The 19980-nt window shown below is 41.3% G+C and overlaps 2 protein-coding genes across 5 annotated transcripts in view; one reads left to right on the plus strand and one right to left on the minus strand.

The window, feature by feature from the left end:
- The window catches only part of LOC146003266 (long-chain-fatty-acid--CoA ligase 1), a 281513-nt gene that overhangs the window by 162849 nt on the left and 98684 nt on the right, over positions 1 to 19980 (minus strand). For all 4 annotated transcript variants that reach the window (XM_083141456.1, XM_083141459.1, XM_083141457.1 and 1 more), the window contains exon 2: positions 9421 to 9575. In XM_083141456.1, the coding sequence (XP_082997582.1) occupies positions 9421 to 9575 (155 nt within the window). The remainder of the gene's footprint in view (positions 1 to 9420; positions 9576 to 19980) is intronic.
- LOC146003459 (bone morphogenetic protein 10-like) overlaps positions 656 to 19980 on the plus strand; it is a 207504-nt gene continuing 188179 nt past the window's right edge. Inside the window, exon 1 of the mRNA XM_083141747.1 lies at positions 656 to 773. The gene's annotated coding sequence lies outside the window, so the exon portion shown is untranslated. The remainder of the gene's footprint in view (positions 774 to 19980) is intronic.

A 19980-nucleotide genomic window follows, 5' to 3' on the forward strand; every position in this document is an offset into this window, starting at 1 on the left:
ATAATTAATATACGGTACAACTGCATCTATACAAACAAAAAAGCATTGATGAAAAATTAATATGGCTTCTGTGAGGTTTATTGGATGATAAAATATGTGTGTGACACTCATGTAATAATTGGCTGTTTTTTTAATAATTACTTAATTTTTGTAATTATTGCACTTATATAAACAACAAAGGCAGCAGTGATTCAATACCAAAATGGTTTCTTGAATTTTAGTGATAAAAAAGTGTGGGCCAGTGAGCCCCCTCAGATATGTAAGTTTCTCGCACAGCACGGTTAAGCTAGGGTTAAATTCTCCTTTGAATCTTGAGAAACTTTAGGATTACATCTATGATAAGAAACGGCACTATAGTTAAATTAGCCAGCAAAATTTGCTTTCATGGCTGTTTCGACTCAGCTTTACACAAACATTGCGGTAAATCAATGTATCAACACTCAGCAGTTGTAGTACATTGCTAATTATCACCTTTTATACAATTATCCACTCTGTGGTCGTCTACAACGAGGAATTCGGGGTTTTGGCACACTACGTGAACTTCAGAATCCCACAAGGCTAGCTGGCTCTAGATCAGGAACTCACCTTGCTGTCTGACCTGCATTTGGTTCAGTGACAAACTGCTTGTGCTTGGATCAGTTTCAAAGTTTGTTGCTCGACCTAACTGAGTCAGCTTTGTGATTTCCGTGGATAACGTCAAACTCTGGTGTCGAGACTGAACGAGAAATATTAAGCAAAACGTAAACGACACGTTTCTCTTTACTATTATGGGCGTGAGTAGAAAAAAAATATACAATTTTTATTGCAAGATTTATTGCCCAAAATTATTTCGCTACATTTACCTATTTTGTGCGTTAGACTTGAAATTTTAATGATATTTCGGTAAATGATTACCACTGTTTTGAGGGCTTTTAAGTGTATTAAAAATATATATTCACCTTATAATCGTCTCGTATTTATTTCTCCACTTCATGAAAACAGAGTGATAATTTTATTATCAATTTTCAGGATAGAAACCATTTACAATTATCTTCTCACTATTCCTTAGTGTTGCTTATTTATCATTAGAATTTACAGATAAAGAATAGACAAAAAGCCATACAGAAGTTACAATACATTTCAGTAGACAGGGACCTTTCACACCTAAATGTAATTTTTCCTATCTTATTGTTCTCGAATTACATTTAATACTTATATTTCTACCATTCAGTGTTTCCACCATATCCGATAATGTATATTTTCCGTCCTTCCGTGCATATTTCTATCTTTTAGAACAGTGGTTTCCAACTTCAAAAGGTCCGAGGGATTATATCCAGCAGTTGATTGGCGGGTCGCATTTTTTTGTGGGGGGGGGGATTAAAAATTGAGGCCGATCTGCTTCTTTTATTAAAGTTGGAATGTCCACTTCAATTTCTGTATTTGAAAGTCTCAGAAGGCGAAGCAGTGAAGAATCTGCCAGTCGACTTCTGTAGCGGTTCTTGATGAACTTCATTGAAAAAAAAAGCACTTTTACACGTGTATGTACTGCCGAACATCGATGTCATTATTTGCCCAAAACTACGAAGGTTTGGAAAGCGTTCCTTTGAAAGGTATTCGAAAAACTCTGGCCCCTTTTCTTGCCTAGTTTGAAGGAAATCGCCTTGCAAATCACACAATTCAAGTAGGAGAGAAAAGCTTCTTGTTCTTCGATATTAACGCCAAGAGGATTGCTAAATAGCTGGATGCTGCTTTTAAGTTCTTCAAAATCTTTAAATCTGGAGTCAAACTCGTCCATTATTCCTTTAATATTTGCACTGAATTCAGAAAAAAGTCCAGTGTTTCTTCATCTTCGCAAAAAAAGGCATCGCGGGCCGCATGCGGCCCGCGGGCCGCCAGTTGGAAACCCCTGTTTTAGAACGTGCGACGAGTTTGGATTTTTTAAGGTTTTGCGTTTTCATCTTCTTAATGATATAAATTAATTAATACTTGCCGACCTATGTACATGAGGAGAGAGAAAAGAAAATCAAGAAACAAGTGGATAGAGGAAATATGGAAAAAGAAGGCGGAACACTGAAAGGACGCTAATGGTGATAATAATGATGTATGTAAATATGGGCTTATTTAAGGCGGGGGGTTCAATGGGTCCAACCCTCCTTTTTGTTCAGGTTACCAGATTACCTGCTCTATCCCCTTCTTCATAAAAATTTATTCGGACTTATTTTATTCTCCTCAATTAGAGACGTATAGGACGGGATATGGAAGGGAACGAAATTACGTAATTCCACACACCAGATGGGACTGCAGACCAAATGTATGCAATTTCCTGATAGTTTCGGAATTTCTGCTATAAGAAATTGCATTGGGACTGTCTAATCAGCTATATTTTTCCCTCCTCGAGTCATCTTCAAGGAATTTGGTTTCTAAAAATGCAGTGCAAGAAAAACAGGGAAACATCGTAACATTCTCAAGTTGTTTGACACAAGATGGACAGAAAGTATCCCAGAATCCCATAATGATATCATTTGTCCTGGTGTCCTGAATAGTTTATTCGGGATGCACACATGTCCTGGAATCGGGTGGGAAAGAAGAAATGATTAAGACTATACTTTCCTGAACTTTATTTATATTTAAATACGTAATATTAAAATGTTCATTTTACTAAACAATCTAACTGTACATTGAACAGATCCCTTTCCATGATACAAGAGTTATCGAGTTACAAGAAGATGCTGCAAAGATATTTGACTTCACAATAGTGCCGCCATCTGCTAGCAGCACTGAATTTCAGTTGCAAATCTCTTCCATTGCACAGTAAGCTATTCACTGTAAACAGCCAGTACTTGGGTGCCGCACTGTTCAGTCCGCAGTTCTCAAATAAAGTTTCGACATTGTGAGATTGCAGCATAGTTCATTATGGCATCGAAAAGGAATCGCAAGATTAATGTTATACTTCGAAGTGGATTTCTGTTTTTCTTTTTAAGAAGTGGAAAGAATATGATAATGGAATACACACAATTTTGTCGGGTCCAGCACCCCCCCCCCCCGCTCCTCAACAAGCTTCCGGTCAGCAGTCTCACGGATATTCACTTATGATATATAGCAACCTTAATCATACCAAAAGTTGAACCTCCCCCCTACGCGAACTATATATACGCCCATGTATGTAAATATTTGTTCCTTTCACTGAAAATAATCAACGTCTGGCCACAACTGCTCTTATATCGAAAGGAATAATAAAAATATCAAATAAAAATTACTCTGAACTGTCGCTAGGTGCTCACTCTGTTGGAAGACGTGCTTCTATTCTAATTTAGGGTCCATCTCTCGACAATGCTTTATTTACACTACTCGTTCGAAGAAAGCAAGCAGACGTTATCTTTCAAGCAGATAATTGTATTTTGTTATCTGAGACTAATTTTTATGAGTCGTTAACAAAGATTTACGACTTTCTGGTGGTACGAAAGGGTTGAAAAGTAAAAAGAATGCTTAGTTGGCAAGCAAGAAGCACTCTGGGAGAGAAGAAACCCTGGACATCTGGTTGGATCCTAAGTCTTCTACCACAAATGACATTGACAATTGCCGGAGGTGGTTTCCGGTCCAGTGTTCTAATATTGTCCTGGGCATGGGTGCTCCTTGTGAGTGTCCCATCAACAATTTCATCACATCATTACTCATGTGGCCAAATGTGGTAGAAAAGCGATAAACCAAATCAATCAAGTATGTGGTTTGTGTCGGCGCAGAGCTAACCACTCCGCCACGGAGATAGGCTTTCTCATCATGGAATTTGGCTTCGACAAAAAAAGATATTATATTATGGCCTTAGATTAATAATATGTTTCATTAAATGAATATTATTATCATTTAATAACAACTAAAATTCTATCTTCAGAATACAAGTAGGAATAGTCATCCTTCTTTATACCTATATTGTCTGTATGTTAAGCTAGGACCCCAACATGAAAATTGGAACACAATGCTAGTGTGTTTAAAGAAAAGAAAGGAACAACACGAAAATCACAAATGTTATTCTCCCTTTATTAATTTGAGAATAACTATAAATTGAAAAAAATAACATGGAAATGGATTTTTAGTATGTACGTAGGAGGAAAAATGTTTAGGAAGTCTTATAAGTTCTTGGGAGGCTTAGAAGGGTGCCTATTAAAATCGACTTAAAGTTTAACTGCACTTTAATTGTGGATTGGGAATCCACACTGAAAATATAAAGGTAAAGTTCCCCGTGCATATATTATATGACCGTACCATGGAGGCACATTTAGAGGATGTGGGGATAGGGGTCCACACATTCTCGATCTAGGCCATTTTGTAGGTGATGTGATCAGCACCACGCTCCATCCGCCTTTTAACCTCCCCCCCTCCAAAGGGTTGCTCCCAGATATCCATTAATTTGAAGCTGGATGAGCACGGGAGCCGCTTTATGCGGGGACAAGACCGGAAAAATTCCGACCATAGATCACCCACCCCGGGAGTCAAGCCCGCGTCTCCGGTGTGGCAGTCAGACGCCTTACCGACTAGATTAACATGCAGGAGCTACAGATCGTATGCGTGAAATGCATGTCAAAGGTGGCACTAAAGTGCGCCTCAAATCTCCTGCATATGGCCTTGAACGGCTGAAGAGCACCAGCGAATCACAGCTGTGCGACGTTGCCTAGTTCCGTGACATGGCGTTTCGCTCAACCACGCTGTCTCTTTTCAGTGTGAGATTTCGACATGCCACCGCTGCAGTTCGCTGCTTTTGGCTATCGCCATATACAGGTGATTTGACGCGCACTTTAGATGTACTTCATAATGTACAATTGTGCTCTACATAATGAAAGCTACAATGAAAGCTACATAATATCTATCAACAGTCGGAGGTGCAAGAGGTGACCTTTTTGAGAAGGCATCCAAACGTCAACCTCACTCCCACGTAATGCACCCAGTAACTGTCGTCTTGCAGGCCAACACGGCTCTGGTGGCTGGGTTGTGTGTTGTCCTGTGTTGTGTCCAGGTATGTGCCGAGTGTCCCTTTACAGCCTCAGGTATTGACATGAGACAGATGTTAAATTTAGCTACAGTAAGGGGCTCCCCCCTTCACCTATAATGTGGCGGGTTCAAATAGCCTAAGTGCTGACACACCCACAATTTACATTTCATTCAATCAACAGCCTTCTGTGAGTGGTGGCAGAGAGTAAGCAATATTGATAGACGGACAAGATTGATTTGATTGATTTAGTTTATTTTACTTTGCGTATTGTGCCTCTTGGTTAATTTGCGAAGATGGGGATGAGTGGTGAAATGATGAAATTGATGAATGGACATTCGCAAACAACCATGCCCGAGCTGGATTCGAACCCGGGACCCCTGGCGTCGCAGCGCGATGTGCTAACCACTCAGCCACAGGGTCTGGCGATAGACGGACAAGTTACGTTTTCTCGCAACTTACACGGAATTATTACATGTTTATGCAGTGGCGTCTCGTGGCCTCAAATTTGGCCGAGGCTTATTTTTTAAAGAATTTAAAATACAGGGTGTCTACACCGAAATGCCCTATTTTTTGAGGCAGTTTAAAAATAGTAAATCTTTCTCGTTTCAGGTCTGACTTGTCCGTTGTGTACAGAAGGTCTTAAAGTTGCTGCCTAAATTTTTTCAACGTGTGGCGCGCATTGGTGTTGGTGTAGTTGTCCATCGAAACCAAAATGGTGTCAGTGCAGGAGAAGGCACAAACTGTGCTTTGGTACGCGGAGTTTAAATCCATTGTGATGGTGCAAAGGCAGTTTCGTTGTGTTTACAAGAAAGCAGCACCAGACGCCAAGAGGATAAAATCATGGCACAGACAGTTTCTGGACACTGGCAGCATTCTGAAGCGGGTGGAGGGGGTCGGCGTGTCTCCGAAGAACAAGTTGAGAATGTCCGCCAAGCGTTCCAGCGAAGTCCACGCAAATCAATTCGTCACGCTTCACTGGAACTTAAGATGCCACGTGCAACTGTTCATAAGGTCCTCAGAAAGCGGTTGCATCTGTATGCATAAAAGGTGCAGATTCTGCAGGCTATGAACCCTGATGACAAGCAACGACGATATGACTTTGCATGTGACATGCTTAACCGAATCGACCGGAATCCTGCCTTCTTGTCAAGTGTAATGTTTTCTGATGAGGCCACATTCCATGTCTCTGGTACTGTGAATAAGCATAACGTTAGAATTTGGGGGTCAGAGAATCCACACAGTGTCAGGGAAATGGTGCGAGATAGCCCGAAAGTGAACGTTTGGTGTGGCCTCATCTGCGACAAGATCATTTGACCGTTCTTCTTTGCTGAGGAGACTGTCACAGGATCGACGTACCTAGACATGCTGGAGTTGTTTTGTTTTCCCCAGGTTGAAGACCTGCAACCAAACCTTTGGTTTCAGCAAGATGGTACTCCACCTCACTGGTCGCTGGATGTTCGGAAAACTCTGAATGAAACATTTCCAGGACGCTGGATTGGACGAGATGAACAAGTGCATTGGCCTCCACGTTCTCCGGATATCACACCATTACATTATTTTCTCTGGGGTTACGTGAAGGACAGGGTGTTCGCCACTGCAGTGCAGGACCTTGAAGATCTCCGTAATGGATTGTGGAAGTGATTGGTATCATCCCTCCGGACATGCTGCAGCGGACCTGGATGGAAGTTGAATATAGACTAGACATTCTTCGTGTCACCGCAGGGGCTCACGTAGGAGTGTTTTGATTTGTTGCTGCAATTTTTTTTAAAAACTTAACTTGACACACAACTTATTTTTGTGAAAAAAATTAATTAATTTCATTTCATTTTGTATATGGAGCAAATTGAAAATAGGGCATTTCGGTGTAGACACTCTGTATAATGACAATTCACATGAATTACAAAAAATAGGTATTTTTTTTTGTAGACTACAAAACTGGACTTACTTTTTTGAAAGAATTTAAAATGTAATGACAAATTACAGGAATTACAATAAAAACGGGTATTTATCTTCTTCTAAACTACAAAACTGGACTTATTTTTTTTAAAGAATTTAAAATATAATGACAATTCACATGATTACAAAAGAAACAGGTATTGTTGTGAAACATACCATTCTACGAACGTTGACTCCTGTTCTTCTGCTCAGGAAATTTTGTTATTACTTTTTCGTTGAAGCCATCTATGTTTGAAATGTATTCTATCTCTATTGTAAGCAAGTGCCAAGGCATTTGGTCTGTCTTGTCCCATTGTATTTCTTAAGCAGGTTTTAATACGCTTCAATGTGCTGAAACATCGTTCAGATTCAGCTGTTGCCACTGGAGTTATTAAAACTATGTCTGTCATTTTTACTGTTTCTGAAAAGGTACTCTCTAAATGATTTTAAATAAAAAATGAATGCAATCTACTGATAGAGTTTATGTTTTTCAACTCTTCACTACAATAAAGAACACGAAGTTCCCTCTTTAGTTTTCCCTCTTCTATGAAGGGATAATAAATCTTGGAAGATGCCTCTGTTTAAAGATTGTTCTCTTTCATTATGTCCTCGTAGAGCAAGTTCATGTCGACCACAGAATTTTAAGCAATCGATAATTCTATTTAATATATGCCTATTTTTTCGGACAAATTCATTGTGTCTTGTAATTGACAGCCTATGTCCTTCATCAATTTGTGTTCGAACATCAACCCTGCCAAACTCACTCAAACAAAGCGAATGAAAGCCACCAAAACACTACAGAACAACACGCGAGATCGAACGCGACGCCACGGAGCTAGCCCCGAATCAGCACTCAAATCCATTGCACTCTTCCCTCCTCTCTGTGCTAGCATGTGACTTTCACTGTAGCGTAGGTGGGTGTAGGCCACGCCTTCCTTTGCGATGTGCCCCGAAAAACGATAATTGACATCAATGCCGCTAGGAGCGCTGTCGTATCCATTGCAACAGACGATGAATTTACGTGGGTAAAAATCGCCTTTTAAATAACTGTGTGATAGTTATGCGTTATGGTGATTGATAATTACGTGAATACGTCCGTTTTTCTTTAGGGGCTAAGCCGCGGAAGCCCCAAGGGACGAGACGCCACTGTGTTTATGTAAGAAGTTAAAAACTACATTTTATCATTCAAGAGACCAATCAATTATGCCGTATTTACACTCATTGATGCAGAAAAATGCTACATAATGACAAATGAATGGATGGTAAAAAAAAATACGAAAAAACCTTGCGCTTGGAGCTCGTATTTATCAATAGATCAATATCCTTTGTCATTATTTATATTTGCTTATTTAAGTTAGAAGTACATTCGTTGATTCATTCTACGTATAATCAAACTGTTCCTTAATACCTTCTTAAAAGTGCAAATCATATCGTGCGGTGTTATCGATCCTTCTTTTTTCTAGGTTTAGTTTCGTAAAGTATCAGTGAAAATAAAGATTTGTTTCATTGCTGCTGCCTACAAAATATTCAATTTTTCTTCTTACAAAACATAGGCGAATAGCGTACAACTTACACTGTGTAATGTGTAAGACCCTCGCGTCTCTCACATACTTAAACCTGTAATTAGATAAAAGAAATATCCGACAAACACATTATATAACGGGTGGTACTTATGCAAAACTCGCCACAATACACTTCTTCTATGTTGCCAGTTATCATGCGGTTTTTTTTCCACATTTAGACATTGTGTAAAATGTTTGCCCTTAAACTTTCACTTGAAGAAAATCACTGACCACCCGTAACACATACGAAATCGATTTGCAGATTACATTGTGAATGATAAGGAAAGTATGTGATGCACATGCAGAATATGTTGAATGGTTGTGAAAGAGGAAACATCAGATACATACATACGTACAAACTTTGACTTATAGTACAAGATGTCGAGAAACACCAAGTCGATACAATACAATAGAATTTGCATGCATACTATTGAGCTGACTCTCCGGAATTATGTAATTCTAATTGTTTTCCTTGCCAAATAGTGGTTCTTATCGTTCATGTGTATACTTTACACAATTATCTTAAGGTTAAATATTGGCATAAGTGCACCTTTAAAAATGAGTTTCCTACAGCCAAATTCTTACCATCACAGCCTCGGAGACACATGGTTAAGCCCTACTCTTATGAGTAAAATCTACCATATGAACAGAACAAATTTTTAGTAAGGACGACATAATTATGTATTTTTAATTTATCACCACAGTAGGTATTTACTCCAAACATGTTTTCAAAACTTTAATCGTCACATTCTCATTTTTTAAACAGGCAATATCCTCGTACGTCGTTGTTACGATTTTAAGCTGGTTTATGATGTTCAAACAAAATGATGTTGTTCTGCTAACAGTATACTTGGAACAACGCTATAAAACAAGCGAAAACTGAATTCAACGAAAGAGTAGTTCTTCTTCGTTTACATCACGTATGTAGATGGTTTTAATAAATAATAAGCTTGTACTTACCGGCAGAACGCATGCCTGGCTGTCGAGTTCTACCAGTGGTGCCTGAGCTTCAGGTCGACTTGCGAAGTAGTATGCCGAAGCGGCGGCCACACCGGTGAGGGCTAGTGCCCCTGCAGTCCCTCCCACATATTGAAGGTACTGGTCCATCTCCTCTACTGCAAAACAAAATACAAAGGAATCTCGTAAGTTCAATATAGTACCTTATACGTAGCAGTTGAAATGAAATACTATCCTTAGAACTCCTCGCTGTAGAGAGGTGGATCTCATATTAGCCTAAGCCTACCATTGCTTTTGTTATTAGCAGGGCCCGGATTTTGATGATGTAAAAATACCTGAAAAATGATCTATAAAATTACCTAAAAATATTTTTGGAAATGACCTAAAAATGACAATGTTTTTTGTCTTTATTTCAGGGTATGGAAGTACGACACGGTTCTTACTTCTGTAACGTTAGAACTGAAATTACAAGGTGTAGGTGGAAGTTTAGGTATAAAAATCTTATTCAGATTTATTGCAGTAGGTAACAATCAGCATGCGAAGGTTCTGGAAAGTGAGGGAACGCCTGTTGTCGGACAACGCCCCTTCACGGATAACCTCGACGACGAGAATTGCCGCACAAGTGCCAGTAAGCCGCAGTAGTATATGGAGAATTTTACATCGCAATTTACCCTACCCTTACCACCTCTAACGAGCTCAGTTTCTTAGTGATATAGATTGTGTTTCTAGAGTGGCGTTTTTTCAGTGGATGCAACAACAGGTTGTACTCAACCCTCGTTTTGCAAGTAACATTTCATTTACAGACGAAGAGGGGTTCCACACGCGTTGGTATTTTTAATTTTCATAATTCTCATTTTTGGAGTATATAAACCCACATGCTGTTCATGAGGCACCACATCAGCAACGTTTCTCATTGAATGTCTGGTGATCGTATAATTGGACCACACATTCTTCCAAGAAGACTCAATGGACCGAGGTACCTTCGGTTTTTGCGGCATGATCTTCCAGGATTCCCCTTGATCCACGTCAGAGTATGTGGTACGTACATGCATGATGGAGCACCGGCACATTTTGCTGCTGCTGTGAGACGACATCTAACACGCAAATATCATCAAAGATGGATAGGTCGAGGCGGGCCTGTACCGTGGGCTCCAAGGTCACCGGATCTAAATCCTTTGGATCTTTGTGTCTGGGGTCACCTCAAAAGCGTAGTGTACAGCACTCCCGTTGACACGGTTGAAGAACTGGAACAGAGAATTGTACATGCTTGTGACCAATTCCGAAATTATCCGGGGCTGTTCGAAAGAATTCAAAACTCAATGCGGAATCGCGTACAGTATTGCATCCAGATGGAAGGACGACACTTTGAACACCTGCTTTAACAGGTACGAGTGTACAGTAATTGTAACATAGAACATACTAAAGTAGTGCTGTATTCCTTGTTAAAGTAAGTAGAATGTTCAATAAAAGCAACGAGATCTCCTGATTTTTCATGCTGTATTATTGGTATTTTACCAACTAGGACGACCTTTACAAACACTGAAGTCAATGACAGCTTGTACGCACACATTCGCACACATTATTAGCATTTTACCAACTAGAACGACGTTTACAACAATGAAGTCAGTGGCGGCTTGTAATCACACATTCGAGATTATCTCGAAAACGTCTCGTTTGCAAACCCATGTTTACTGAGACTTGTTTGCTTCTATTATCGTGTACTTTCACCTCTGTCAGTTTGCGCAATTAATTTTATAATGCCCCGCTATAAGTAAAGAAAAATATATCCGATTGGAACACAATTTCAAATAAGATTAGTTACATTTACTGCACAACGTGTTATAATATTCTTACACTATTAGGGAACTGAAAAAAATGGTATTTCATTGCTAAAATATTTTTGAACAAACCGCCGATTCAAATTTATTATTTATTTCAATGAGCTTTTAAAGTACTATTAAAGAAGACTCCGTATATCCCTGCTGTGAGCATGAATTATAATGCTTATGACAGGGGCATTCAACCCATGGCCCGCGGGCCAGAGGTGGTCCGCAGAGCCCTTTGCCGTGGCCCGTGCACGTTTGAAATATTAAGCACTTAACATAAAAACGGATTAAGTAAATGGTAGATGGCAGCATCTTACAGTTTTCAATACCGTAGTGTAGCTTCGTGGCCCGCGAGCATAATTGAAATTGTTAATGTGGCGCGCAATGCCCAATGAGTTGAATACCCCTGGCTTATGGGCTGCAGACTTGGTTTCCGTGTTCAACAATAAAAGATCACATACGAAAAGATTTTCAAGTCAAACCCTATTGCCCATTACCGATAAACGAGCAATCAGATATGGATGTATTCCAGTGCCAAGAGGTGTGAAACTTCCTTCTTCACAAATTCCCTAAAAGAGAGGATAAAACTAATGCTCCTTTTAGCCATAAATGTGCTACTTATCGTAGTTCGACGGCAGAAACGTTTATTTTCGGTCCCGGTGAATGTCAAACTTTACCAAGAAATCGAACAAACCACTCACTCCTCATATAACAGAAGTGCTATTATTTAGACTACATTCTTTCGAGTGTCCAGGAAATTATACGACTTACCTACGTGTGGTTCATGAACGGTTGTTCCTTGAACTTTAACATAACAAAAGGTTAATCCGACAATACATGGTACCAGTTGTAACTTCCAACAAGATGAGAGCCAGCCTATTTTTTTTTTTTAAAAAAACGCCATTTTTAATTCCTTGATTCCGGAAACCTATAATTTGCTACACAACAAAGCATACTTTATTCAATATTCGAAAATTAGTTGTTACAGAACTTACAGCGCATTCGGTTTAGCCTGAGCTCTGGCATGCGCAAAGCGGGGAATGTTTGTCGTCTGCAGAAGACGTCACGTGACTCATAGGAGCAGTGTTGCAATTCGCGCAAGTTACAATTCCACTAGACATGAAACTGGCAAATGCTATATGTTATGCTGTCGTGTCATTAAGAAAAAAAAAATATTTACGAATCTAAAATAGGACACTGTCCTTCATGATCGTCAAATTCGTGAATTGTTCTACGAATAACACTTGTCAAATTGGCCCACATCACATTCTCTCTTCTGCGTGGTTTGTACTAATCCCTTCCCAGTTACCGTGTTGCGATCATTTTCGTTTAAGATGCGTTTCAAAGTACTTACTGGCACACCAGTAGCCGCGAAAACATTCCTTTGCACTTGTTTAACATTCAACGCAGACCACTGTCATCTTCTTCCTTCATAAGCACGTTGATATAATTTCTCTCCTCTGACAGTGAATCACTTTCCTTTCTCCAATATTATCTCCAGTTTTCATCTCAGCTTCCGTTGAATTAAAACATCCTAAGCAACACAGGTCAACAATAACCTTACTCGTGGTAACACGATCTGCCCCTCCCCCTGGAGAGGAAAGGGAGGATGCCTCTTTCACCGAGGGGGCTTAATAAATGGGGGTTTCACCGACACAAAGAATACTGTCGTGATCTCGTAATTCGTGATCGCCCAATACTACTGCGAAATTCGGTGGAACATCGAAGCTAGTGAAGCAAATGCATACACAATATGCAGTAGTATACGTTAAAATTAGTCTTCTAGAGGAAGCAGATAATTAAGTGAAATTTTAAAGGAAGAATGTACATGTTTAAGTCTCCTAAAAAATGTGTACGATTTAACACAGCGTGAGTTTATAGGTGTGTTTCACATACGTCCTAAATTTGTTGCATTGTGGCTTTGAGCAGCCATAATTGAAGCCAGTTCTTGTAAGCATACAGAATTAAAGCGTGCGGGCGGGAGACACTAACACAGAGATTCGTGACTTAAAACAAACACACAGTTGGTGCAGATGTAACGAACGCTACGTGGTGGATATTTCCTTGCAAATTACAAATAAAATTGGCCGCAAACATAACAGCTGTGCGTATCGTGACGTCACATGAAACCCACCTACACTCTGTCCCAAATATCTCTGGAGCAGGCGAACGAAAACCAGTCTCTGCGCAAGTAGTGACGCGAGGCGGCTTCACCAATGAACTCGTGAGAGAAACGGGATTGCGTGGAGGGAGGGAGGGGCAAGTGCAGTTACCAACCTTCCCAGTCGCGTTTACTGTTTCGCTCTGCTGACTAGATTTCCACTTCTTCTCTGCCGCTATGCGCGGTCTTGCTCCAGAGATAGTTGGGACAGGGTATATACTCTCACATGAACAACTATACCCACGCCAGAACTCAAACCTCAAACCGTGGCGAGATTGTGAGACCAACACTCAACACGCTCGCCCACCGAAGCGACTCACGGTCCAAATTAAATACAATATGCAGGGATGTTTATTCAAAACGATTAAAAGAGCAAATAAAGAAGAATGAAATCCATCTATTTGGTTTTATTCACTGCAGCTTCAAGGAACCCCTTTTTTACACGACTGGTATTTTACTTGTATTTCAGGTCTGTTCAAAATATACCGTTTCAGAATAATACATATATGTTGCCTTATTTCCGTAGTACTATCACTGTCCACACTAGATCATGCTGCTATTCGAAAGACGTGTTAAGGAATCTCCTGCGATAACACTTCTGTACAATGAAATGACGATGTCTGGCGCGCACTGCTCAACCGTTCTCGCAGGTATGTTTGGCAGGAACTGGCCTCGTTCTATATATATACAGCTCTGGCTCAGACGGCAGAATCTATTCAAGGACATGCTAGCTCAAACACGGAAAAAGTAATACAAGCAACTAAAATACGGTTTAATAATCATGCCTCATGATAACTAATAAAGTTGTTAGTTGTGTATTACCAATAAAAGCGTACATATGCATAATTCAGGTTAATATAACTGGTGTTCTGCTAGTAGAGTGAAAACGTCACGCAAACACTGAGTTTAGCTTCTGTACTTTGTTAGGGTTCTCAGTCTGTGCTTACCTTGTAGTTCCCGTAGAAAGGGCGAATGAACTCGAACCAACCAACTGCTTCGCAAACACGCTAAAACTGTAGACGGCCACGTGTCTCCCCTCGTCTGAAAGTGTCGTCAAATGGCCCGCGGATCTATTAAAGCGCAATGTTTTGTTTTGGTGTGAAAAGGAACCAATGAAAACAGAAGGCAAGCATCGAAAGAGAAACGTTTACTTCTGTAGAGGGAGGTGGGGGGTATGATAACTAGTTTCTTTGCCAACTCTTGCCTGAGCTACGAATTCAGCGAACGCGAACGGAAACTATTCACTCATTCGACTCTAGATCGAGCACAAAGCGACTGCGGTGATGCAACTTGCTTGCGTCAATTGTCTGTCTGAAGGTGGGTGCACACTGTGTGTGGCGAGTTGGGCGAGCTTCAGGATACATTCAGACAAGCGATTCAGTTGCAAGCAGCTCTGTCTTACGTCGACATGCAAACGAGTCTCTTGCACATGCAACCGAATTGCAGTGTGTGGCAGTTTAGGACTGGGCGCATGGGGTGCAGCAGTGTTTGGAAGCAACTGGTTGCAAGTAACAGTTACTTTTTCTAACTATAACTAGCTACTTTTAAAGCAAGTAGCTGTAAATATAACAGAGTTACTTTATTGCAATAGAAGTAACGTTATGAACAGTTTCTTTACTACACTTAAATTATTAGGTAACGTGGAGGAAGAGCTGAATTTGGCGACTCTGTTTTCAACTGTCTTCTATGGATGTAAGGTGAAAGGATTATCCTGGAATGAACCAAGGCAAGGGGGCAAAGTTCATTGCATGCTAAATTTACAACATCCATGCTTTATTCTAATTCATCATGTCTAATTGCGCGCAAAGACTTCAGTTCTTTCGATGGATTGTTGCATTAATTTGGAACGTGCTAATTGCACTCGAAAAAGATCATTGTCGAGGGAGTGGATCTTGCTGAGCTTGGAATGGAAGAGAAAGAGACAGGTGCAAGTATAATTGATGCCATCACATGCAAGGTACCGTCAGAGCTGACTCTTTGATTCATCATTTGTTATTTGTTGTAATAATATAAATATGTATATGCAGATATATACAGGGTGGTGCCAAAATTCCGTTTACAACGCGGAGGAGGTGAATCGCCAAGTGAAATGAAGACGAAAATGTAAATGGAATTTTGTCGAATGAAGCACCGTGTCAGAGCTAGAGGATGCCGAAATCGTGTGAAAATGGACTTCACACCTCCATATGCTGACAAATAGTACTCATAAAGAAGATGCGGCACGATATCCCCAAAGAAAACACACCTGGGCTAGCGAATGATGCACAAATCACGTGTCGAAAATGAATGCGGCAGGGATTCCCCACAAGAAGTGAGGGATTTCCAGGAATACGTATGTCCGACATGGAACGCAGGCATCGAATGGGGGTACAAAGGGAAATGACGGAGGTGACAGCAAAATGAAGAACATTTCGCCAGGAAGTGTCCGAAAAGCAGGCTGCAGAAGGGGATTCCACAGAGAAGAGGGGACACAACATGTGCAAGAGGTGTACTGTGATGACACACACGTACACAAGTAGTATCCAAGACTGTACGTAGAAATAAAATACGTACGTACATGTGAGAGAACGACCAGCATATACTGATATCGGCTCCAAATACTACGACGGAAAACGTAGTAGTACATAAAGCTCCGCTAGAGGCGCTCAGCGGGATGCTACCTGTCACGGCCCGCTATCACTGGTATACGTACGTACAAACAACGCGTCAGTGTACGCGACTGCCTGTCAGTTACGCGTGTTGTCGCAAGATCTTCATCCTGAGGCGTGTGGTGAAATTAAGCACATTGCTAAAGTGACCGTTAGGAAGTACGTAGTGTGTACCATCTGTGTTGTCTGTACGGGGTGGACACCTGTGTGGAGTGTTCAGTGCTGTAGTCGTGGACGGTACATCACAAGCTAGTTTCGTACGTATTCGTGTGCTCCTTTGTGAGCCTGACAATGGCGACATACACCACCAACGAGCTTGCCGATATGCATCTCGTTTACGGTGAGACACACCAAAACAGCCATCACGCAAGACGTGTGTATCGCGAACGATTTCCAAATCGGCGCCTACCATCACATGTCCTGTTTCAACAGGTGGATGCTCGTTTACGTGAAACTGGATATGTACGATCTAGGGTGTGGGATCGTGGCAGACCGCCCAGTGTCCAATTTGAGGAGGAAGTGTTGGACAGGTTACGGGAGACGCCAGGCACCAGCACCCGTGCCATTGCCCATGTGCGACACACGCACCATACCAATGTGTTACGCGTGCTGCACGATGATGATATGCACCCATACAAAGTGCAGAGGCTGCAACACCTGCAGCCGACGGACTTTCCCCTACGCCTTGATTTTTGCCAGTGGTATTTGCAACAAACCTTTGCAAACCCCAATTTTCCAAATGCAGTGTTGTGGACCGACGAGGCACTATTCACCAGAGAAGGCGTCTTCAATACATATAATAGTCACGTGTGGGATGTGCAAAACCCGCATGCAATCATTGAGCGTCATTGTCAGCGACGGTTCGCAGTGAATGTGTGGTGTGGCATTGTCGGGACAACCTGATAGGTCCGTACGTGTTGCCCAATACTTTGTCCGGTGGGAACTATTGTGTGCTCCTACGGGAAGTTCTACCTGAACTGTTGGAAAATGTACCCCTTGCAATTAGGCAAGATGTATGGTATCAACATGACGGTGTCCCTGAACATTTTCACCGCCGAACCAGAGTTGTACTCAACAATACATACGGTGATAGATGGATTGGTAGGCGTGGACCTGTTCTGTGGCCACCTCGGTCACCCGACCTCACAATGCTAGATTTCTTCTTGTGAAGCGAAATGAAGAGGCTGGTCTACGAAACCCCGGAAAGTGTGGAGGACCTCGTTGCTCGAGTTACCGTCGCTGCTGGGATGATCACTGACATGCCCAACGTATTTGAGCGTACCAGAGCGTCCCTGCTACGCCGATGTCGTCTGTGTGTAGATGTGGCTGGCGGACATTTTCAACAACGTCTGTGATATGTACCGTATGTCATTTCCACGGCCAATAAAGAATACTACTTGTGTACGTGTTGTGTCATCATACACCTCTTGCACATGTTGTTGTGTCCCCTCTTCTCTGGGGAATCCCCTTCTGCAGCCTGCTTTTCGGACACTTCCTGGCGAAATGTTCTTCATGTGCTGTCACCTCCGTCATTTCCCTTTGTACCCCCATTCGATGCCTGCGTTCCATGTCGGACATACATATTCCTGGAAATCCTTCACTTCTTGTGGGGAATCCCTGCCGCATTCATTTTCGACACGCGATTTGTACATCATTCGCTAGCCCAGGTGTGTTTTCTTTGGGGATATCGTGCCGCATCTTCTTTTGAGTACTATTTGTCAGCATATGGAGGTGTGAAGTCCATTTTCACATGATTTCGGCATCCTCTAGCTCTAACACGGTGCTTCATTCGACAAAATTCCATTTACATTTTCGTCTTCATTTCACTTGGCGATTCACCTCCTCCGCGTTGTAAACGGAATTTTGCACCACCCTGTATATATATATATATATATATATATATATATATATATATATATATTATGTACCAGAAACATAAATAAAAAACATGAAAACCTTCATATGCTTCTTTATTACAATGAATGATCATTGATTTTGTGTAATTTGTTTGCAAGAAAATTTCCAGCAGAAAGTAACTGTAAAAGTAACTTAAGTTACTTTTCAAAGTTACTTTCTAACAAACACTTTAACTCAGTTACTTTTTGAACCAAAGAATTGTAACTCAGTTAATTTTTAAAATTAACTTTCTGAAGACTGAGGTACAGACGATCTCATTACTTATTGTGACAAAGTTGAAGGATTATTCATTCTTTTTTTGTTGTTTTTAAGCTAACTTAACTAAACTCCAGCAAGAACCCTTTGAGGTCCAACCCCTAACAAGATACTTTCCAGAGACTTTCCATTGGGTAACGCATGACAGTGCGTTGAGTCCCATTGTACAGAAGGTTGTTTGGGATCTCTGGTGACGATTTTGAAAGCCGCTGGCGGTGCTGTTATCAACGTCAGTCCGTCCAAACGGTGCATGCTGAGTCACGTCAGTATCGATAACGCGTGTACAGAATGTTGTTCCATTTACCTACAACGATGCCGAAGAAAATTGAACCATACTGGGAGGGCTACATAACAGCTCTTTCCGATGCTAAATATAGCTATTCGGCAATCAAAGGAATGTGCAAGAAGCGTGCTTTTGTGACATCGAAGAACGGGATCGGTGCGGTATTGAACAAAAAAAGCAAAGGCCGACTGGGCCTAATTCCACAGGGGAAGAAACAGGCAAATCCACGACCAGCTACGAGTCGTACACCGGACATAGTGAGAAAACTGAAGGCCCTTGTGTCAGGTGGTAACCCTGCCCCCCAAAGGAGTATCGCACGTAAGTTGGGAATGTCTGTGTCAACAGTGAACACCATAATCAAGAAGGACCTGCAACTAGAAATGCGGCATAAGCGGCGAGTTCACAAGCTGTTGCCTCGTCACATTGCGGAACGTCGCACGAATGCTAGAAAGCTCTATGAGACCTATCTTGCAGGGGAGAGAAGGAAAAATGTGATGACATTAGACGAAGCATATGTCTACTTAGTGACTGTCACAAACCCCTGGCGATTTACTACCGCCCTCGCGACAAAAACAATTATCAAACATTGTATCGAGAATGCCAGGAAAGTTTTCCACGGGGTTTCGTGATCATCGCTGGATACTGCTATAATGGCAAGCTAGGAATTCGCCGTGTAGCTAATAATGTGAAGGTGAACTACACGTAATATCAGGATAAGGTTTTAACACCCATTTATAACATAGATATCCCGGCACTGTACGCGGGGGCCAAAAACCAGGTCTGGGTGCACCAAGATAAAGCATCCAGCCATACCTTCTGTTCGACTCATCTGTTCTTACAGCGAATGGAGGTGGAATCTGGCATCCGTGCAATTCCTTACAGCAACATTCCGGTCAAGGTGCCAGATGGGTCACCCATGGACTTCTGTGCATTTGGACTCCTAAAACGAGAATTAGGAAAGAGACGTCCACGCACTCTCAATGGCCTCTGGAAAACCTGTCAGGAGGAGTGGGAAAAGTTGGACATGATAACTCTTTGGAAAAGTCTGTTGCAATGGAAATTACGTTGTCGGGCTATAGCGCAGAATGCTGGTTTTCCAATTGACCATGATCGTTGGTGGCGACATGGGTTTTCATGAACTTATCACCCTTCCAACATTGTCCTCAGAGATCCCGAACGACCTTCTGTATATGTTTTCTGGGTTTCCAGACCGAAGTCCGCTACTATTGCCTTCAAGCATCTCTGCAATTGCCTCACGATGCTGGGTCAAATCCAAAATTGTATTTGTTTGAATTGTTGTTTTAAGTCCTACTAGAGACGAGAACGCTAACTATTTAGGTGGATAATAATCATGATTTTTATTTTAAAAAATCATGATTAATTTAATTTTAAAAAAATATTTTTGATGATTTTTTGTATTTAAATCGATTTTTTTGCTTGTATAATTTCTGGCACTGGCAGTGAGTTCTGACA

This window comes from Lepisma saccharinum, chromosome 20, assembly GCF_977018435.1.
Source record: "Lepisma saccharinum chromosome 20, izLepSacc3.1, whole genome shotgun sequence".
Taxonomy (NCBI): Eukaryota; Metazoa; Arthropoda; class Insecta; order Zygentoma; family Lepismatidae; genus Lepisma; species Lepisma saccharinum.